Consider the following 23,679-nt stretch of genomic DNA (forward strand, 5'->3'; position numbering starts at 1 on the left):
ATTATAGTATTTGGCTTTATCTTCTCGAGCTGATCTTTGAAATTTCCTGTTCAGCTCTTGCACCTCTTCAATTTTTCCATTTGCTTTGGCTTCTCTACATTGGAGAGCAAGTTTCAGAGTCTCTTCTGACATCCATCTTCATCTTTTCCTTCTTTCTTGTCTTCTTAATGACTTTTTGCTCTCTTCATTATTAGCACATAGTAGCCAGAATACTCCTGCTAATTATAGTAGTGATCAATACTAGTGATGAGCCTCTTTATAATCTGGCACCATGTAGCACAGGTAAACATCATACTTTGGAAAGCCATTCTGTTCCCCTTTCTGTTTGCTTTCTCACCCACTCACTGATGAAGATTACAGTGAAGCCACACCAGCTAATAATTTACTGTCAGAAGACTGACTTGAAAACTCAGTATTAATGTCTTAAATGAAAACTGAGACTTTATTGCCAGTAAAATATTTTGACCTTGATTCTGAGTATATTCAATCAACTACAAATCTTTGTGTTTACAACTTAGTCATCAGTTTACCTGCTTTCTCCTTTGAAAAATTCTAGAAACCTATTGAAATCAATAGGCTATTCCCAAGTTGCATTTTTTTAAAGTTATTTTTGGTTTTGTCTAAAAAAATGTGGGAACCCTGGAGACCCTGTGGGATACTCTAACAATAAAGTAGGCAGTTCCAACTGCAAGTCACTCCTTGGGAGAAAGATGAGGCTTTCTGTTCCCATAAAGATTTACAGCCTCTAAACAATATACAGGGTTGCTATGATAGGAGTCGACTTAAAGGCAGTAGATTAATGCTTAAGAAGGTTGTTGTTGTTGTTATGTGCCATGGAGTCTATTCCAGCTCATAGTGACCCTGTACAGGGTTTCTGAGGCTGTAAATCTTTACGGAAGCAGAATACCTCATCTTTCTCCTGTGGAACAGCTGGTAGTTTCGAACTGCTGACCTTGCGGTTTGTAGCCCGATGGAATGAAAGTTTTCATTTGGCTCCATTTAAACACAAATGTGTATTTTACTTAGAAAAAGGCAAACTCATTGATTCACTAAGCCTCATAGCTATCATGAGGTATATTTTCACAAGAGGTACATACTCTTCTTTTACCAGATTGCAGCAGGAGAGAAGATTCCCTTGAGCCAGGAAGAAATAACTCTGCAGGGCCATGCCTTTGAAGCTAGAATATACGCAGAAGATCCTAACAACAACTTCATGCCAGGGGCTGGGCCCTTAGTCCATCTCTCTACCCCTCAAGCAGACCTTTCCACCAGAATTGAAACTGGAGTACGGCAAGGTAAAGTAAAATAACACAACAAGTCTTACTCTCTTAGATTTTTTAATGTGTTATTATTATCTCTGGGTCTTGTGACAATTTCTAACATAAAGGATTTAATTGATTTCTTCTTAACCTTAATTTTTCCTTTTGGAATATAGTTACTTTTAAAAAATAACTAATATATATATGAACAGTACACTCTTATTTTGAACTGCAGTAGTACTTGATCAAAACAAAGCAAGAAATATTTTGTGTCTCCTGTTATTTTTTTTTTAAACTTGAATTCTAGTTCCAAATTTGATTTAAGGTGACTAAGACTTAGGTTCAAGACATTCTGCCTTTAAGGGACTTAAGGAGTCAAACTGGGAAATTAAATAAAGAAATAACTGTACAGAAACGATCACAACTAAGCATGTGATTAATGACAATAATCATAACTGTCAATTACATAGTACTTTCTGCGTTCTGAGTGATTATATGAGTTCCTTTGACCACCAGAACTACCTTATGAGTAAGCAGTATGATCATCCCCCTTTTATGGATGAGAACACTAAGGCACAAAGAAGTTAAGTGACTTTCTCAGGGTCCCTCTTGGAGCCAGGATTTATCCCCCGGCCATCTGGCTCCAGAGTCTGTGCACCACTGTCTACTGCCCTCTTCATTTCACAGGCCAGAGAAGTTATGGAGATGGTGAGTGATGGCATATCATTCTTCTCAGGACAAAGAGATTATATGTCAGACTGGGATAATCAGGACGAGTGTTTTAAGAGGAAGGCTTGACTGGTGGTGGATAAGATAAGAGTTGGCAGATAGAAAAGCTTACGAGAAAATGAAGACCCAAGCAAGTTAAAGTTGTGTTCAAAGAACTGTAAGAAAATACATGTGGCTGGAGAAAAAGTTCAGGATGATGAAGAATGAAATTGTGGCTGGAGACATGGTTGAGGGCAAATCATGTAGGGTCTTGAAAGCCAAAATGAGGAATTAGAACTTCTTAATGATAGATTGGACTTCTGGTGTGACACTGTGGATCAGTACTGGACTGGGAACCATAAGGTCGGCAGTTCAAACCCATCACCTACTCCTCAGAAATCCTATACAGGGTCACTAGAGTCGGAACCTACTCGATGGCACTTAACAATGACAATGATAGATTGACATCATTTTGGAATCTCTGGCTAAACCACAAGTTTTAGTTGATAGTTGCTTTTTTTTTTTTTTTTAATAGTAGAAAAGAGGGTATTTGGCAACAGAAAAGAAAGGAACTTGGGTAGCAACTAGAGTTTACAGTGTGATTTAATAATAGTGTTTAAACAATAGCAGAGAGAGAACTCTGAAAAAGACTCCCAGACTCACATTTCAGCACTGGGAGGGTGGGAAGGACAATCTGGTCCAAGAAACCTTCCCCAACTCACCTCTTCTCTGATCCCCGAGTACCTTGTGCTATTTTCAGACATTGTTTTCCTTATACTGTTGTAATCTGTTACTCTTTGTCTAGTTTCCCCATCAGATTGCAAGATTCTTGGAAAGATTAGGCCTTGCTCGAAGTTTAGGCCTAGCAGCTATTCAGTATGTGTTGGTGAGAGACTGGAAGAAGGATACAGAGGGAAGGAGGAGGGAAGAGGAGTGTTATCCAACCCCTTAATTTTATAGATGAACATCCTGAGGTTCACAGAGGTCAAGTGACCTATCCAAATCCCACATACACAAAAAGGTCATAGAACAGTATTTTTTATATAATCTACCACATCTGCTGGACTTAACTCATTCGTAGCCAGCGGAACAACCCATGGTTCTGTTTCTTCTTCTCTCTGACTCTAACCAACCTACCAGTGGTGAGTGGCTCTTTAGGTATGGCACTTGGCCCTTGCCAGTCCTCCCAGCACTCTACAAGATAAAGGAGTTCCTACTTTTATTTTCCCACTGAGGAAACAGGATGCAGAGAGAAGGAAATGCCAAGGGCAGAAGTGAGTGTGATGTGGGAAGGAAGGTGGCGGGAGTTTGCACTGGCTTCCTAAATTGGAAAGGAAAGCTCTTCAGAAGAAGCTAGGACAGGGGAAACGAAAACTAGTCTGTGTCACTGAATCCTCATCTTAGATGGCCAGACCCTCAGTAGACTTTGGGCAAGTTTGTAAATCCCCTCTGAGCCTCTTCATGAAAAAATGGTGAGAATGACTATTGTCTTGCAGGTGTTTATTAAGATTAAATGACATGTATATACAAACTCCCAGCAGAAGGTCTTGCTGGTCACATATGCTCAGTTCTTATTTCATCCCCTTCAGTTCTGACTGGGTGGTTACTGTGGGTTTTCTATTTCAGGAGATGAAGTCTCGGTGCATTATGACCCCATGATTGCGAAGCTGGTCGTCTGGGCTGCTGATCGTCAGGCAGCCTTGACAAGACTGAGGTATAGCCTCCGTCAGTACAATGTGAGTGACCTGGCTCCTGCCATTGACTCGGGGGTTCACTAGATTTCTACAGCCAAATATGCTTGTCACAGTTGCTTAGTCTTTGTGCCTTTGTCAGTGCACTCATGTCAGAAACAAAGTAATTTCACAAGGGGGGATTTGCTATGGGCCAGAAGCAGAGTTCAGGGCTTTTGGATTTCCCTTAGAATTGTTGCAGAAGTACTTGTCATTAAGTGTTGTCGAGTCGGATCTAACTCATAGTGACCCTGTATAGGGTTTCTGAGGAGGTGAGCATTGGTGTGTTTGAACTGATGACCTTGTGATTCAAACTGACTTTGTAGTTCAAACTGACCTTGTGGTCCAGTGTTTATTCTACAGCACCACACCAAGACTAGGGGACTTCAAAATATTCTTGGAAGAAATGGAATTAATAGACGATGGAATTTTTCCATGAATTCCTAAGACTGTCAGGGTCAGTGTTCCATTTCAGTAAAATCTGATGTGAAATTCCTATTCAGTCTATAAATAAGGCCAGCAACAGATGTGTCCCCCACTCGTCTGTCAGTTTGTCATACTGTGGTGACTTGCATGTTACTGTGATTCTGGAAGCTATCCCACAGGTATTTTAAATACTAGCAGGGTCACCCATAGTAGACAGGTTTCTGTTGAGCTTCCAGATGAAGACAGACTACGAAGAAGGAAAGATAGCATTTTTGGAGAAAAAGAGGAAGACCCCCAGCAAGATGGTTTGGCCCAGTGGCAGCAGCAGTGGACTCAGGCATAGCAACAATTGTGAGGTTGTCCCAGGACCGGGCAGTGTTTCGTTCTGTCGAGCATAGGGTTGCTATGAGTCAGTACTGACTCAATAGCACCTAGCGACAACAGAAATGTAGTCTGCAATCTGAGTTTTCATTCTCCGTAAGTAAAGCATTGTCATTCTCCATTAAGTAATTTGATTGTCTTATGAGTTCTGTGATTTCAACCACATTGGCCTTTCGTTGTCATTCTCAGACTCAGCCAGTCTGGAATCATGTCTCCTGCTACCACATCCCCATGTGACTGCAGGGCTCCCTCCTCACTGTCCTCAGCTCAGATGGCACCTCCCCAGACAGCCCCATTCACATCTAGGTCCTTTGCTCTTCTCAGTCCCCTGCCAGCTTTGTTTTCCTCATAGTACCTGACATTATGTTATTGTGTTGTTCGGTGCCATTGAGTTGGTACTGACTCTAAGCAACCCTATGCACAGCAGACCAAATCACTGCCTGGTCCTGCACTAACCTCAGAGTTGCCACTATGCCTGAGCCCATTGCTCCTGCCACTGTGCCAATCCATCTCGTTGGGGGTCTTCCTCATTTTCTCCAACCCTCCAGTTTACCAAACATGGTATCATTACCCAGGGACTGGTCCCTCCTGACAGTATGTCTGAAGTATGATCGAGGAAGTCTGGCCATCCAGGCCTCCAAGGAGCACTCTGGCTGTACTTCTTCCAACCTAGATCTGTTTGTTCTTTTGGCAGCCTATGATACTTTTAATATTCTCCTCCAACACCATAACTCATGTATCAATTCTTCTAAGGTCTTCCTTATTCAGTATCCAACTTTCACATGCATATGCATATGATGTTATTGAAAATACAGTGGCTTGGGTCAGGCGCACCTTAGACCTCAAACTGACATCTTTGCTCTTCAATACTTTAAAGACATCTTATTCAGCAGATTTGCCTAATACAATACATATTTGATTTCTTAATTGCTCATTCCATGAACCTTGTTAGTTGATCTGAGCAAAATAAAATCTTTGACAACTTCAGTCTTTTCTCCATTTATGTGGATATTATTTATTTGTCCAGTGGTTAACATTTTTGTTCATACTAGGTAATTACTTGTTTGTGTGTTTTCTCCATCCCTAGAATGTAAACTCTGTGAGGGCAGGGACTTCATCTGTTCTGTCCCTCACTGTGTCCCCAGTGCCTAAGCCCAGTCTGACCCCTAACCAGTGCTGAGGAAATGACTGTGAAATGATCCAGGGACTCAGGTAGCTGGTTTTATCTTTATTAGGTGGACATCAGTTAATTTTATGTCTTGTTTGTTTTCTTCTTCTTGTTTGTAAAAGTTGAATCTTTGTGTTGGAAGTTCCTGTGAAGTCATGTAAACCTATCCTCTCCCCAGTGTAGCAGTCTTGCCTGCAGTTTGCAGTCTCCCTAGTTTGTGGGCGTGTTCTCAGTGCCAGGTTTCCAGCACCATACAGATGAAGCTCATTGGTACTCCTTCACATTCAGCACTTCCCTAGCCTGAGTCAACTAGATGTCACCACACCAACCACCTGCTCTGATGCTATTTCCTGTGTCTATTTTATCATAGTGAAATTGTTTTAAGTTTCAAATTCAGATGTATAGTAATGTTGTTGTTGTTAAGTGCCGTCAAGTTGATTCCGACCCATAGTGACCCTGTATAGGGTTTCCAAGGGGCAGCTGATGAGCTTGACCCGCTGACCTTGCAGTTCAAATGACTTTGCAGTCTGCTGTACTAACCCACAGCGCCACACCATAGTGGGGTGTTGTTTTTGGTTTTGGTTTCCCTAAAAGTTTGCCTGTCCTTAGTGGAATTTTTGTGGTTTTCCTAAGAGTTGTCCTTGGCAAAAGGTACTTAGTAGAAAGAGCAGATGTCATAGAAATGTTCTTCTGAAGACATTGTTTTCCCCACTCAGGTGGACCTGAGGGTTTTATTTTCTCCCTAGATTGTCGGACTGCACACCAACATTGATTTCTTACTCAGCCTCTCTGGCCATCCTGAGTTTGAAGCTGGAAATGTGCACACTGACTTCATTCCTCAACACCATAGAGAACTGTTTCCCACTCAGAAGGCCACAGCCAAGGAGTTTTTGTGCCAGGCAGCCCTGGGCCTCATCCTCAAGGAGAAAGCTATGACCGATGCTTTCAAACTCCAGGTGCAAGGTATGGAATGTTTTTCTCTGTCCTCTGCTTGCCAAGCTTCTATGAATTTTCATTGAACAGGCTTTTCTTTTTTGTGCCATTTTTGTCCCCCTTTCTTCTTTTGTTGGTTGACATCTTCCTGTGCTGTTGGGTTTTCTAGTTTGAAGAAGACTCTCCACATATCATGGGTGCACCTATGAGCACTTCCTAACTAATCATTAAATGTGAATTAACCATCACCTAACTTTGTAGACATGGGTCTCTTTTCGGCCAACGAGTTCCCCCATTTTGTGCTGATCCCTTCCAACTTCTTTTGCTCACTCTTCCTCGTGCCTACTTTATGGCACCCTCCGACCCTGCAGCAGCTTCCTTGGTCCCAGGCACTAGAGATAACAGCACTAGAGAGTCAGAAGCCCTTGAATTCGCCATAATTTATAACTGAGTTATTCCCTACTCTCATTCCCCCAACATCTTTTCTCATCTTATGATTGAACTTAGTGGTGGTGATGGCGGTTATGTGCCATGGAGTCAGTTCCTTACCTGAGCAACCCTGCATAGGATTTCTGAGGCTTTCAGTTTTTATGGGAACAGGAAGCCTTGTCTTTCTTCTGGGGAGTGGCCAATAGATTCATACTGCTGACTTTGTGGTTAGCAGCCCCACTCATAACCCACTAGGCTACTAGAGCTCCACAGAGACCTGGGTACTTTCTGGTTATCATCAGATCTGAGTATAGGAAGAACAATAGTAAGTATTCTACCTGGCTACTAGGTAGCTGCATTGCCCATCCAGCATCCCCACTCAGTTGTTGCCCAGCCTCTTCCTAACAGCTCAGGAAGCTGGAAGTTCATTACTTCATCATAGTTTAGGTCCACTCTCCATTAGAAAGTTCCTCCCTTTAAATTGAGCCAAAATTTGAGCTCTCCTGAACTTGCTCCATAATATATTTGGTGGCTGTTATTAGTAACCATTAAGTCAATTCCAACTCAGGGTACTCGGTATGTGTCAGAATAGAACTGCCCCATTGGATCCTCAAGGCTGTGACCTTTTCACAAGCAGACCACTAGACCCGTCTTCCAAGATGCCTCTGGGTGGGTTTGAACCACCAACCTTTTGGCTAGTCATTGAGCACTTAACCATTTGTTATATGAGTCCCTGCCCAGGGACTCATATAATTATATTTACTCAGGTCAGTCCTGACCTTTGGTTGAAGCAAACAGAAGAGAAAACAATAATAACAGTAAATCCCTTTATTATCGGGAGTCTTTATTTTCTTAATTCATTCAACAGAGCATTATTGAAAGCTTCAAATGTACAAATACATTTTATCCTCCTACATGAAATGAAATGCATCTAAATGTGCCCCGTGTGGTATTGCTGAGCCTGAACTTAACCATTTTTTAGAACAGAGTGTCCTCTTACTCTAACCTGCTTTTATCTAAATGTATATAACATGCACAGATAGGAGCTTCAGGATAGATTACTTCAACTTAGCTCCTGGTTATTGTCCTAGAGAGACTCTATACCCAAAAAACCTACAGGGGCTAACTAAGAATGTGAAATGTTAATGCAAAATCTCTCTCACTCGTGCTTTTTTTTTTTTTCTTTCACCAGGAATAATAGAGTTTTGGTGAATGAAAAAGAACAAGTGAGAGAGATTTTGCATTTTCCATTCAAAAGAGGTGGCCACTGTGCAAGAGGGTGAGAGTTGAGGTTTCAGTTATTCTGATTTTTCAAAAGAAGCTTAAGATTTTTCATGTAGAATTTCCTGAGATCTGAATGAAAGTATCTAAATTTAAAATAAGGAAAAAAACAGAAAACACATTTCAGCTGCCAGATTAGGTTCCTTGTTTTATGTTTTCTTTTTGCAAGTTAGAAATTTAGTAGGTTTGATGTGTGTAAATTTGTTGTTGAATTTTACATTTTTTTTTTCTAGATCAATTCTCTCCATTCACATCTAGCAGTGGAAGAAGATTGAATATCTGTTACACCAGAAACATGACCCTTAGAGATGGGAAAAACAGTAAGTAATGTTTTATTTACAGAGAAATATGATTCAGAGAATTGGATGGGACAAAAAGAAGATTTAGCATGATAATAATCAGTCAGTTACATTTTTTAAAATTATCTAGCCTAAACATTGGAAAGAAATACACCAAAATAACAGAATTGGTTAATCTGTGTGGTATTGTTAATGGAGGGTTTTTTTTCTTTATTTATACTTTTTCTGTAGTTCATAAATATTCTAAAACTATGTTATGACACATACAAAGAAATAAGTCTGAACTAAACTATGTCATTGTTAGGGTAGTTACTACTAGGTAATGGGCTTTGAGACAATCTTTTTTTCTCCTCTTGCTTTTTACTTTGCTTTACAGTTTGTCTATAACCAGAAGCTATTAGTTTTAAATAAGAAGGAAATAATATATATATATATGTATAATCCAAAACTATCATAGAGGAAGGATTACCCCCAGCTCAGGCAGTGCTTCATGTGGAAGTGGGTGACGAAGGAGCTGTGATTCATTACGTACCTTGTCACATGTGAATTTTTATCGTCACAACAACGTTAATGAGAGGAGTTCACTGCTAGCCCCACATGTGGATGATGAAACTGAGGCTTAGGAAATGAAGTCTCTTACTCAAGGCCGGTAGGTGATAGACAGGGATGGACACCCACTCTTTTTGACCATGACTTCCATGCTGTTTCCATCAGTTTTTCAGATGAAAAAATTCCTTTTTTAAAAACTTTTCATGTGAATTGAATGAGGCGTTACAGACAGGAGCATCAGTTTTACATTCAACAAATCATACACTTTGTTTCACCTCATTGATTACAATCCCCTCCCTGCAGGAAGTTATTCTACTTCCTGCCTGTGGTTCCTGTTTCCACTGAACCTCCCTTTCCATCCCTTTTCAAATTTGTCGTTTCATACACGTTGCCCTTTTGGTTTTGAATGATTGACCAGTTAACTATTCAAAATAAGCATGCATGACCAGTGTTGTTGTGCCCCTTATACACACCTACCTACTTTGGTAGCGTAGTGGTTGTGTGTCGGGCTGCTAACCTCAAGGTCAGCAGCTTGAAACTACCAGTGGTTCCACGGGAGAAAGATGAGGCTTTCTGCTCCCATAAAGATATAAAGCCTTGGAAATCCTATGCAGGATCACTATGGGTTGGAACCAACTCCACGGCACATAACCACCAGCACTGGTGCTTGGCCGAATGTTGGCTCACAAGAGAGAGTTCCTTTCTATACCTGAAGGGAATAGTCAAGGACTATAGTCTCAGATTCCTCCAGTCTCCTTCTGAGCAGTAAGACTCATCTTTTTTCCTGAGTTTTGTTCTACATATTCTGCCTCTCTACATGGAACCTTCTAATGTGAGATCTCTTTCAGAGCAGTTGGTAGTAGTAGCTGGGTACCATCTAATTCTTCTGGTCTCCAAGTCATGGAGACTGATGTTCACATGTTGCATTAGTCTGATGGACTAATTGCTTCCAAGCATCTTCAGTTCTCATAACTCTTCTTTCTTCTGAGACCAATAGCTGCTCATGAGCTTTTAATTTCCCAGATACTATTAACCAGGTAGGATGTAGAACATTGCCTTTGTGGGCAAAAAATATATCCTTGACTGCAAATTAATTTGAGTAGGCTCAGGATAGGGGCTGATGTATTTTCACTGAAATCAGAAAAGGCAGCTTATTCAATTATAGCTGTCCCATTGTACCAGAGGGACCAGATTCCTGTGAGAGCTGGTGACTGTGTCCCTTTCTCTGCAGGACAGTTTGCATAGGAATCAAGGTGGATAGAGTCAGAGCTGAAAGTGCTTGTAACTTGCATGTGAGGCATCATTATTAAACTCTATAATGTGCAAACCAGGTAGAAAGGCATTCTCCTGCCAGCTGACCTGAGCACCCTCAGCCCTGGGCAGAGTAGGGTTTTCTTGATCTCAATTCTATATAGATTTCCACTCATTTTGTTAACACATTCCTTGTATGTAGAAGCTGATTAGGTTACAGTTCTTTAGTTCTTTTTCCATCCTGAGCCTAGATGGCCATTAGACAAACTTTCTCTTCTATAGTAGCATTCTATAATGGTTCACCCATTCATTTTATACTGATTTGCTTACTCATTTCATTCCAGGAAAACAGCCTCCAAAATATCTGGTTGCCTTACTCTAGACTTCTCTTACATTCTGAGTACAAGTACCAGGAGCAGTAAAATTATGGGCCTCGTCAATGTAAATTAAGCATAATCACATCTATGATTGTAGTTCAGATGAGCAACTTCTTTCTTTGTCATGGGTCTTCTCTATGAAACCAAGCAGTGTTTTGAGTCATGCTGCATTTTTTGGAGTTGTTTTTTGTTTTTGTTTTTTAAGTTAAGTTTTAGGTAAAGAACAAATAAAGACATAATTGAGAAACAAACATATTGCTGTTTGAGACACCTTTTGACAATATTCTATGCAAAGAATCCAGTTCTGAATGCATTTTAGCAATGTTTGGTAGTCTCTTAAAAATGCTGATCAGTAGTGACCCATGGTTGAATAAGAAGAGTTCACCCAACAGGAAGCCCAAGGGCCCAGAAGCATTTATGAATCTGATGTTCAACCAACTTTTAATAATCTCAGTGAGGACCAGGTATTTTAAATACTCAAGACTGGAAATGTACTCTACTTTGACACTAATGGCCATGTTTTACAGCCTTGTGTTTTTCTAGTCCATGCTAATGAGATAGGTCTTATTCTTAGTGACAACTTTATAACTGGGGAAACCAAGGCTTAGAGAAATTAGTAATTTTCCAAGAGTCACATCAAAAGTAATTGGTGGTGTCAGTAGTCAAGCCTATGCTCCATCGTTTATGACAGGGGTGGGGAAAGTTCGGCTCACATAAGGCCCATGAAATGATTTGGTCTGGCTCTGCCAAGGCAATCACAGTTCTAGCCATCACATTAGGGCTGAGTTAATCAAATGTTTGACCAAATACAGCAAACTCATTTTTTAAAGTTGTATGGCCCATAAATGATGTTATAAATTTTAGCCGAAAAATGGTTACCCACCCCTGGTTCATATGCTCAATTAGCACAAGCACTATGCCAAATTTCCATTCCTGTCTTCCATAAAATACATAAGAGGAAGTTTAAGGTTCTCTTGTGAGAGATAAGAAATATGTAGGGAGAAGAAAAACAAATCCATTGCCCTGTAATGGCTATATCTTTATTACGATTCTACTGGCAGTCATATGTCAGTCAAATATTTTATATGTTTTATAAATGTGGAAAAACTGGAGACCTCCTCTTCTGGGAAGAATTAAAGATGGTTGACAATATAGGATGGAAGACTTCATACATTCAGTACAAAGCTTTTGAAAATATGGGTATGCTGAGTGGTGTAGCGAAGAGATTTTAAAAATGTCTTTGTCCTTGTTTTTTCTCTCAAGAAATGTATCATTTGACAAAGGAGAAATGTGTAGTTTGAAGATTGAAAAGACTGTGGGTTCAGATCTTGATGCTCCTCCTCTCTGGGACTCTTGAACAAGTCTTTCTAATCTCTAAGCATCAAGTGTCCTCCTTGACTATAAATGGGGGTGGTAGTAATAATTACTTCCTGGGAATTAAATGAGACAACACATATAAAACATTCAGCACACTATATAGCACGTAGTTAGCAGTCAATAAATGTTAACTATCATCATCACAATTAAATTATATCCCCTTACAGCTATTGAGGGGTCCTGGTGTGGTGCTATACTAGATTGCTAGCTGCAGGTCAATGGTTCAAACCCATCAGCCACTCCTCAGAATGAGTCAGATTGACTTTACGACACTTAACAACAGCTGTTGAAAAAACAAGTAGTTCTATACAAGGGAACTTCAGAAGTTAATGAAAAAAATTCCATTATCTTTTCATTCCATGGCACATGTTAATTTTTAAAAAGTTGGTTGCAAAGCAATATATATAACATAATCCTGTTTTTATAAAGGAATAATATGTGTTTCGATGTGCATTTAAAAAGTCCGAATAAGGATTTAATACCCAGAATGTATAAAGAACTCATACAACTTAACAATAGAAAGACAAGCAACCCAATCAAACAATGGCAGAGGATTTCAATATACGTTTCACTATAGAAGAAATGCAAATTGTCACTAAGTACATGAAAAGATGTTCAACATCATTAGTCATTAGGGGAATGCAAATCAAACTATATTGAGATATAACTTCATGCCCACTAAAATGGTTACGATTAAAAGAAAACAACAGGTGTTGGCGAGGATTTGGAGGAATTGGAGCCCTCACTCTTGCTGGTGGGACTGTAAAATGTTATATCCATTGTGGAACACAGTTTAGCAATGCTTCCAAAAGCTAAACACAGAACTGACGTATAATCCTGCATTATGCCCAAGATGATTGAAAGCAGGGATCCAGATAGAAACTGTACACCAATGTTCATTCCAGCACTATTCACAAGAGGCAGTTCATCAACAGAGGAATGAATCAATAAAATGTAGTATATACATACAATGGAGTATCACTCTGCCATAAAGAGAAATGAAGTCCTGGTACTTGCTACAACACGGACGAGAAGCATTATGACTAGTAAAATAAGTCAGTCACCAAAGGACAAATATGATCTGATCCTATTTATATAAAACATCGAGATTAAACAAGTATATATAGACCAAAGTTTATTAGTGATTACCAGGGGTGGGTGAGAAGGAAGTCATTATGGAGGGGACACATAGCTTTTATTAAAGGTGATGGAGAAACTTGGAAATGGGTAATGGTGATAACTGAACAACATGGAGAACATAGTTTAATGTCGTTGAATTGTGCACATGAAGTATATTGAGATGCAAGATGATTTAATACAAATGTATTGACCACAACTAAAAAATAAAAGGATTGAAAAGGAGTTACACACTAAAGTACTAGTCGTAGTTACCCCTGAGCCTTCCATTTTTACTTGACATGCTTCGTTTCTGACTTCTATGAGTATTTTCACTTTTGTCATTTAAAATACAAAAAACGTCTTTAATATAAAACAAGGTCATACACCAGAGATGGAGACAGAGATGAGGACTTAGAGAGATAGAGCAGCTGAGGACTCTAGGCTCATGGAAAGAGAAAGGCTGTGTGCTGGCGGCCAGAAGGCAGGCTTGTAGAATGTGCCCTTTGGTTGTTTAAATAATTATATATTCCTAAATGTTTTTGTGTACATCCAAAACAAAAAAACAGAGGTAAAGAAGTAAATACTGTTGAATGATGATGCACAAAGAGGATTATAATCATTGTAATGAATGAAATACGATAGAATGAGTGCAAAACCGATGTTCTCCCATGTAAACTATCACTTGGTTCACAAAAACTTAAAAAAAAAAAGATGGGGAAATTATAATGTGTCTTATATCCAGAGGAAGGAGAATTTGCTTTGTTGAGGCAGATTCTTCCCAAGAAAGAGGGAGCAGGATGTATCCGGAAGGAGGAGAAATATTTCAGTTGCTGTGGATGGGGACCAGTGAAGGGAAATCTAGAGCAGTTAATTAGGAATGTTGATTGGTCTGTTTTCTCATTTAGCTGGAGCCTGGAATCATGAAGGGAGATGGTGAGAAATAAGACTGGGTGGTTGGGGGTCTTAGTACCTGGCCAAGTATGCTGATTGTGATGGAGAAGGCAGTCAAGCATGGAAGAAAGCTTCAGCTGGTAGGTTGGAGATAGGAAGCAGGAAAGCCTTGGAGTACCTCATCAGGCAGTGAGACCTGAGTCAGGGTGGAGTAGTGGGAATGAAAAGGGCAGGTAGTCAAAGGGCAGAATTTGACAGCTCTTTGGTGACTCCTGGATATGGAAAACAAAGGCAGAAGAAGAGGAAGCAAGAATGACAGGCTATAAGTCTACGTAACCAGAATAATACCTGTGCCAGTTGTGGAAATCCCAGCTCAGGAGGGGAAGCAGGTAGAGGGATAGATGATTTGGTGGACCCACTGTGTTCATGTTAAGGTGCCATGGATCATCTAGCTGGGAATGACTTGGAATTCTGGAGAAGGAAGGTCAGGGCTGCAAACAGATTTGAGCTGGCAGCGTCTAAATGATGGATGAAGTGTCAGGAGACGATGAAATGATTTCCAATGAAGCTTTTGATTTCCATGTTCAAGGTTCCCTGGGTACCACAACCTATTCCATATTCACTGGGAATAACATGAGTAATTGGTTATATTTATAGTCTGTTACTGTTTATACAGCACTTTTACAGTTGATGTTAAGTGTTGTGTCAATTCTAAGTCATAGTGACCGTGTATGGGGTTTCTGAGGCCATCATTGTTACATACACATTCCATTTAGTGACTCAGAGGATTTCAAAGACTAGTCAAGATCACTAGTCAAGAAGCAAATCTTGTTACCGATAGCAGATTTTTGTCTTCAACCAGAACTTCTCTTTATCCTATTCTTTACTGTTTTTCTTGAGGCAGTAATTTGTAACATATTCTGCAACCGTAAAATACCTAAAATTCTGTTTTTACAAAAGAAACATTTGAAATTCACCCTTGTTGAAACCTGCTTGTTATATATTTAAACAAAAAGTCTCTATATCCAGAGAGTTAAGAGATGTTGACTTTCCTATGAACAACTGGATATCTCTAGATTGAAAGTGAGATTTCTTTGTGGAATTTGTTATTGAATCAATAAATGTCTTCTAATTTTTCTTTAATTTTTTCACCTTTTTTTTTTGGAAAGATGTAGCCATAGCTGTAACATATAACCACGATGGGTCATATAGCATGCAGGTAAGCTCTATTGGTTTTATTATAAAGTTCAGAACTAAATCTAATCTCTCTCATACGAAGTAGGATCTTTTTTCACTTTGTGGTTTCTGTTAAGTCATTGATGATTATGGCCGTAGTTAAGTAAATGTCTTGTGCTTTTGTTTCAGAACGGTTTGGGGAAATTACCTCTTATATAGTTTCTAACTCAGTGTGACTTACTCTGTGATTCCCTTAAGAATAAGCACTGGAAAGCCAACTGCAAGGTTGGCAGGCAGTTCAGACCCACCAGCTGCGTGTTGGTAACCCTATACAGGGTTGCTACCGAGTCAGAACCAACTCGACAGCACTGAACAACAATAAACAAGTCACTGGAGTATGTGTGTGAACTTATACCTAAAGCAGTAATTCTCAAACATTTTGATCTCGGGACTCCTTTAACTCTTAAAAATTATTGACATTCAAGTTAGCCTTTGTTTATGCAAATTACAGATATTAATATTTGCAATATTAGAAAATTAAGCTAAAAAATTATAAAGTATAAGACTATACAAACACATAATCTTGTTAAACATTAGGCAATAACAATGCCACATATCCTGTATTTCTAGGAAATTCCATTGAACATGCATGAGAGAATGGGGCTTAAAAGGCAAATAGCATCTTATTATTATGAAAATACTTAGGATTTCATGGGCCCTTAAAGCATCTACAGATCATGCTTTGAGAACTTCTGGTCTGAACTTTTATGATATCCTTCAATTAAAAGAAGTTATTATACTGATAAAATGAAATACTAAAAAGGCTAAAACACAGTATAGGAATTCAACCTAATTCTCTGAGTAAGGTACAAATTCAGGGACAAGAATAAATCATTTTTTATATGAGCTTACAATTCAAATCCTGCAAAATGAGTTTATTAGTGATATACTCTAGACCTCCCAAAATTTTGAGACACATTAGGAATCTTTCTCTGCAATTCAGTAAAACGAATGGAAGTCAACCAACTTTAGCTTGTGAGAGTTTAATTCATATTGGTTTCTCTGGTTTGAAGATCCCTTTTTTGTTCCTTGGCAAATGGTAAAGTCAGTGGCAGATTTGTTTTAATCTGCTGATGGGATTCATTCACAAATGTACACTGTGCTTTTTATAAACCTCAACACAAAACTGTTCCCAATCCAACCTTTATGTCCTGAGAAAGCCACAAACTTTCTGGTGGCTATTCTAGTCGGTTACAAAGAAGAGTAAATGTCATATTGAATTTATCGATGAGCTACCCAGAGTATAAATATCGCTGTGTGTATCCTATGTCCCCTTGGTTTACATAATCGAAAAGAATGACCACAGGGCTTCTACATCATAGGAATTGAAATGGACAAAATAGAGGAGGTATGTGTGAGAGATTTTTTTTTTCTTGAGTGTATATGTCAGAAAGCATTCCTTACAAGGGAAAGATGTCTTTGAAAGGTTAAATGTGAAATCTGTTCTTCGGCACTCTGTTTGCTAAAGTGAGAAGGGGAAAAAAAAAATTTGGTCCATCTCCAGCTAATTTATTTTTCAAACTGAAAGTCAGTAAATTAGATCATGTTGGTGAGATATAAGAAATACCATCTAATTATTTGTTTCTGACTTTAGCACAGGAAAACCAAATTGGACTTTGAGTACTCAGAGATGAGTACTAATATGTAATATATTCTTCTAAGTGTTAAGTTAACCATTTTCCCTAACTTTAGTTGTATTTTTTAATTTCACGTTTTTGATTGCTGGTTTTTCCTATTAGTCAATGACTTTTATGTATAAATAAAATGGATCTCTTATGTCACTAATGTTTTCTTTTAATTATCTTATAGGTGTTTCTACCTGGGGTGTTTCATTTAGGGATCATAGGGGAAAGTTTCTATGTGACTTTTTATTTTTAATATTTTGCATGTTGCCTCTTGAAACTAGTAAGAATAGTGAAGAATTGATTCAGATTTTATGAATTCTCATTTATTTTGAGTGTCATACTTTTCTGTTTTCAGATTGACGATAAGACTTTCCAAGTCCTTGGTGCCCTGTCCAGTGAGGGAGATTGCACCTTCCTGCAGTGTTCTGTTAACGGAGCAGCTAGTCGGGCTAAGCTCATAATCCTGGGAAACACGATTTACCTGTTTTCTATGGTGATGTCTCTTCCTTATGATACCACTGTTGGGGTTTGGGAGATACTGATTTGACCTGGCTCTTTCCACTGAAAGATATGAGAAGGACCCAGTTTCCTTTGGGTACTACTGTGCCCTTTGCTCCCTCAGTTTCCCTCTCCACTCTGTTGCGTTGCCACATTCCTCCCTTTTCTGTTTCCCCATTTACCCCTTTAATTCATAGAGATGCTCATTGACGTACCACATACACGTTTTCTTTTCATTCTGAAGCATGTCCTCACACCCTGTTTGTCAGAGTGTCTCCCATGCCTATTGGAGGGTACCCTCTCAAGAGTTTCGCTGCCTGAACACTTTTCTACAACCACCACCCTCCTGACACTAGGGATCCTGGGGATTTGGGAAGAAGTGACCACTGGAAGTGTGAACCAGATGTTTCGTATGAGTTGGTGGTAATCTCTTGGCAGTCAAAAAAAGATCCAGGCAGGCTTTGTGTATGTTTGAGTAGGAGCTTGTTTAGTAACCTGTTGGCTTTCAGTGAGGAATCTACTCAACCAATCCGTAGCATTCTGCATGGGCAGAAGAAGAGTGGCTTATTAAATACACTGTGGCCTTTTTGGATTCGTCTCACATTAGGGGACTGCTTTGTGATGAGATGTAGTTAAGCTACTTTATATGGAGTCTAGGATGACCCCACTTTATAAGAAATTCCTTCCCATTGTCAATTATGCTCTAACAATATGATGGTAGGTTCTAGCTGATAGCAAACCTACAGAACAGAGTAGAATTACTCCATAATGTCTCCAAGGATGTAATCTTTACAGAAGCAGACTACTTTATCTCCTTACTCTGCATTGGCTGGTAGATTTGAACCACTGACCTTTTGGTTAGCAGTTGAACCCTTTAACCACTGCACCACCAGGGCTGCTTAGAGGCAGTATAGTGGAGTGGCAAAGAACAAATCCAGGTCCTGCTATTCATCAGTTGTGTGGCCTTGGGCCTGTGAAACTCTCTGTGCTTTATTTCCCCCATCTGTTAACTGGGACAGTCACGGTATGTACCTCACAGGGATGTTGATGATTAAATGACATGATGTGTTTAAGTGTTGGGAGTCGTAGTGTGGCACTGTAGGGTAAACAAGGTCAGCGGTTCAAACCTTCAAAAACCCTACACAGGGTCACTGTGAGTCAAAACTGACTCAGTAACACTTAACATGTGAGTGTTAAGAATAATTCCTGGCAGACCGAGCACATGGCAGATGACCACCTCGTTGTGGTGTTAATATTATGGATCATGAGGGAAGGGTTGGAGCAGACTCTAGGGCACTTAACAACAACTATATACATGACTTCTAGCAGTGGGCTGCATGTTGCATTCAGTAATACAATCAGTCCCAGATTACAAACGGGTTCTGTTCCTAAATCTGTCTTTAAGTCGAGTCTGTATATAAGTCAGAACAGTTACATCAATTAAATGTTTGTCTTAGTATATAGTGTACCTTCTTACTGCATAAAAGCATTAAGGAAACACTTCCAGATGCACTGCAACATCTTTAGCATACTAATACAGTAATAATGCTTTGCTTTGAGTCACAAAGTAGCACTCATTGTTATTACAAACCATTGTAGGTACCTTCAGTTTTCAGTATAATACGTTTTATGGGGGTTTTATGGGGATCGGAGGGGTTGGTTGGTAACTACAGGATGTACGTAAGTCTGATGTTCATAACACAAAGTCTACTGTGCACAGCAGAGGTATGTACTTTACAGATTCTTTTACAATGGGAAACCAAGACTGAGACTGATTTAGTAATCTGCTCAAGGTCACAAAGCTAGATTCAAATCCTGGTGTTGCAGATGGTTCATGCGCTTGGCTTCTAACCAAATGGTTGGAACTTCAAGTCTACCCAGACATCTCTCAGAAGAAAGGCCTACCATCTACTTCTGAAAATATCAGCCATTGAAAACCCTTTGGAGCACACTTCTACTCAGACAGACATGGATTTGCCATGAGTCAAAGTAACTCAGCAGCATCTGTTTTATGTGTGTGTGTTTTAAAAAAAAATATTTAATAAACCATTTGAACGTAATCATTACCTCAGATGTACTAGTAAAAATGCAGTGATAGGATCTTGATTCCATGGTAGGTGTGTTTTCTGCTCCTAGGAAGGAAATGTTCAGATTGACATTCCAGTACCCAAATACTTGTCTTCAGTGAGCTCTCAAGGAACACAAGGAGGTACCATAGCTCCCATGACTGGAACTGTTGAAAAGGTAATCACATTACATGTAGAATAATATCCACTCTGATTTAATAAACGTCTATGTTGAATTTTGTCATATAGATCCTTTTTCCCTCCCTTAATTTACTCCTGGCAAAGCATCCATTCCTAGAAAAAAAAAGAGGATCTTTTCTAGAATCACAATTGTCAATGAAAAGACCAGTTTTTAAAGCCTGCTGTTTTTGAAGGTGGGAATTTTCATCATGTTAACAAATAATCCAAATTGCTTAAAATGTAGCACTTACCTACTGGTATCTAAAAGGGCGGAGTTTTTGCTCTTTTTTTTTTTTTGTTAATTTAGCAGCAAATTATTTTACCATAAAATAATGTTTTCTCTAATGTACAGAATTACTCTGTTAAAATTTGAAAGGCCTGTTTTAGTAACGAACTGCATGATTTGGTTTGGGATGTAGTATATATTCAATGTTGAGATCCATACTGGTATAATTTTAAATGTTGATAGCTCAGTAGTTCCCTTTTGTATTCTTAAGTACAGTAGTCAGATGCATGTCTTAAAAATTCACTTATATAATCTTGTTACCAAAAAAACAAAGCAGTGGGAGATAACTATTTTAAAGAATCCAGGCAGCATCACCACTATTGCCCTCTTGGAATATTTGTCCCAGAAGGGTATGGGATAGGAGGCCTGGGTCTACTTTGGGTTTGTTCAGTCTCCGCTCCCACTGACCTCCCCTCCTAGTATGGGCATCTCTGCACAGCATAGTGGTCTTAACGGTTAAAGGTGAAATTTCCCCCTTAACTGGCCCTTAAGCCCAGGCCATTGATTTCATCTGGTGCTCCTAAAGCACTACCCAGCATTGGGTAATTTGCAGGGGCTTTCATGGGTACAATTGTGGCTCTACACATGGACTTTAAAACCTAACTCTCAGGGCAGGGAGCAACATGTTGGCTGAGCACAGGCCAAAGTTAACCAAGAACCTGTTGCACATGAAGTTCACGCAAAGGGGACTAGACTCAGAAACCAAGGAGCAGCTGGAAGAAGAAAAAAAGAAAATCGTCAGCGAAGAGCACTGGTACTTGGATTTTCCAGAGCTGAAAGAGGAGAGCGTCATAATCAAAGGGCAGAACTTCTCATTATGTGAAGACCTTCTCTACGGAAAAATGTTGTTCAGAGGATTTAATCCTGGGGTTGAGAAATGAATGCTTCACATGAACTCTTTACGAATAAAGCTAAAGAAGTTGAAGATGAAACAGTGGAACTTGATGTGTCCAAGGAAGAAATGGCTGAAAGATATGAAAGCCTGGTGGGGACAATTGGAAAAAAGTTTGCCAAAAAGAGATTGTGACAATTATGAAGAAGATAAAATTGGAACATGAAAAGACCAAGACAAATAAGGTGTTCTTAAAACCCCAAGATTAAAATGAAGTCCTTATGAAAGATAGCTGCACATTGTGGAACTTAACTCTTAACTGTTTCTCTAGTTTTTGATGATGCATATTTGTAAACTAGTGCATGATTTTGGAAAATGCTGTCTCAGAAACAGTTGTGTGATGGATGTTATACATCCTTTGCTTTAATGGTGTTCATCAGGAAGGGGTATTCTGCCCTTGATCTTCAAATGTACAAAGTTACATGGTGACTTCTACAGATCTTTTGACCTTAGATTTTAAAAATATAGTATATGTCCCTGGTCTTCAATAAATTAATATCATTGTTTAAGAAACAAAACAAAAAATTAATTCTGCTATAGGATGTAATGTCTCCAAAAACTCCTTTGGCAACCATGTTAACCAATAAGATCATGAGACCGTATGGAATAATACATATAAGTTCATTTATATATGCAAAGAAAAAAATAGGTTTTTCTGAGATTGCCAGTAAGTTTTGTTCTCTCACATGAAGATTCTCTAGCCATTTACTGCACTGGGCCTTGAAGATTTGAAACACTGTCCTAGACAACACAAAAATTAGGAAACCAGTCAAGAGCCTTATCCCTTTACTCTGCCAATAGTGGAAACATTTCAATAAACCAAACCAAAACCACTGCTGTCAAGTCAGTTCTCATAGCCACCCCATAGGACAGAGCAGACGGCCTCGTAGTTCTCCACAGAGCAGCTGGTGGGTTCAAACCACTGACCTTTCAGTTAGCAGCCCAGCTCCTTCCCTATTGGCAGTGTATCTTGTCTGTGTTTTCGTGAAAAATCCAAAAGGTCCCGAGATATATTAAAACATGTTCATCTGATTCGAGCAAAATTAGATGGTTTGGAGGATGGGAATGGGAAGCTGAGTAGTGCTCTGCCTGCTATGCCAGATTCGTCTTTAGCAGGCTCATGCTCATGATTCTGTGTACATTTACATACCAGCTCTGTGGACCACAAAGGACCTGTTTTTAAATACATATCTCTCTGAATCCCTAGGTGTTTGTGAAAGTTGGAGACAGAGTAAAGGCTGGAGATTCTCTCATGGTTATGATTGCCATGAAAATGGAGGTAAGTGAATTCACACGTTCAGTTGCTGAGTAAACAGGGAGCTTTGGGATCTATGTGTCCTTTTGACTTGATTCCATGTTAAGAACATTCTAAATATTAAGTGGATTACGAGCTGGGCTGATAACTGAAAGGTCAGCAGTTTGAATCTACCAGCCACTCCAAGGGAGAAAGATGAGGCTTTCTGCTCCCATAAAGATTTTTAACCTCAGAAACCCTAGACAAGGTTGCTGCAAATCAGAACCGACTCCGTGGCACACAACCACCACCACACCACCACCATGGCATGATTAAACATTATCTAAAGGAAACAAAACCAACCCATTCTTTTTGAAAACACATTTTCATTTTGTGAACTTGCACCATTATACCTATTATTTCTGATTCTGAAGTTGCCGGTAGTTTGGAATCAGACAGTAGCCCAACGTTAACTATTGGTATTTTCTAGGACTGAATTTAGGATGCCAGGCATCAACCCAAACCAAACCTGTTGTCATCAAGTCGATTTCGACTCATAGCAAATTCTACTCACAGGACAGAGTATATAACTGCCCCACAGGGTTCCCAAAGCTATAGTCCTTACAGAAGCAGGCTGCTACATCTTCCCTCTGAGCAGCGTTAGAGGCTGAATACTTTAACAGCTGTACCTTCAGGTAAAAAACCTCAATCAAATGAAATCACCTGCATACAGTTTTAGATTATTTGATTATGTAGATCGGTGGGTCTCCTTCCTGACTGCAGTCACCTGGGGAACTTTACAAACCTACTTCCTCAGACACTTACGTTGAAATCTCTGAGAGTGGGCCTCAGGAGTCAGTATTTGTAAAAAGCTGTGCAAGTGAGACTTTACTGTGAAGTTTGCGTTGAGAACTGGCTGACTAGACCAGAGCTTCCCACCCAGTGCGCTGTGAATGGGTTGCCGGTGTGCGCCTTGGCACTGCTTCCTTTCAGCCTCTGAACACGCCATAAAATGGTAAGTTTTCTGTGTGTGCAATAATACAAAAAAAATTTAGGAAACATTGATGAACTACAAAACATCGAAACAGTGGGCCACGATTTTCGCTTTTTGCTTGACATTCTTGTATAGAAAATACTTAGTCGTTGTTAGCATTGCAACCACTGCATCTTTCTTTGTCTCTGCAGCATACTATAAAAGCTCCAAAGGATGGCACAATAAAGAAAATTTTCTACAAAGAAGGCTCTCAGGCCAACAGACACGCTCCTCTAGTTGAGTTTGATGAAGAGGAATCTAACAAAAGAGACTCAGACTAAATGCCATTAAAGAAATGGCCAATGACGCTGTATCTTCTCTCCAAACCACAAAAGAAAAGTGCCTTTCCACTCCTCTGGGGTCTAATATACTAAGTGATTGCTTAATTATATTAAATGATTGTACTAAAGCCATTTCTTATCTTGAGAATCATGTACTTGGGTGACAAATA

The 23,679-nt window shown here is 39.4% G+C and overlaps 1 protein-coding gene and 1 pseudogene across 1 annotated transcript in view; both read left to right on the forward strand.

Annotated features, from left to right (window-relative positions):
* Positions 1-23,573, forward strand: part of MCCC1 (methylcrotonoyl-CoA carboxylase 1 (alpha)) — a 64,239-nt gene extending 40,666 nt beyond the window's left edge. Inside the window, exons 11-19 of the mRNA XM_006869814.1 lie at positions 1,112-1,295; positions 3,594-3,703; positions 6,419-6,635; positions 8,549-8,635; positions 15,348-15,397; positions 17,395-17,532; positions 19,674-19,781; positions 22,169-22,240; positions 23,381-23,573. Coding sequence (XP_006869876.1) covers positions 1,112-1,295; positions 3,594-3,703; positions 6,419-6,635; positions 8,549-8,635; positions 15,348-15,397; positions 17,395-17,532; positions 19,674-19,781; positions 22,169-22,240; positions 23,381-23,509 — 1,095 coding nt within the window. The 3' untranslated portion in view covers positions 23,510-23,573. The remainder of the gene's footprint in view (positions 1-1,111; positions 1,296-3,593; positions 3,704-6,418; positions 6,636-8,548; positions 8,636-15,347; positions 15,398-17,394; positions 17,533-19,673; positions 19,782-22,168; positions 22,241-23,380) is intronic.
* Positions 20,693-21,170, forward strand: LOC102831902 (annotated as a pseudogene).
* Positions 23,574-23,679: the final 106 nt, after the last annotated feature.

The sequence above is a fragment of the Chrysochloris asiatica genome, unplaced genomic scaffold (assembly GCF_000296735.1).
Source record: "Chrysochloris asiatica unplaced genomic scaffold, ChrAsi1.0 scaffold00135, whole genome shotgun sequence".
In the NCBI taxonomy this organism is placed as follows: Eukaryota; Metazoa; Chordata; class Mammalia; order Afrosoricida; family Chrysochloridae; genus Chrysochloris; species Chrysochloris asiatica.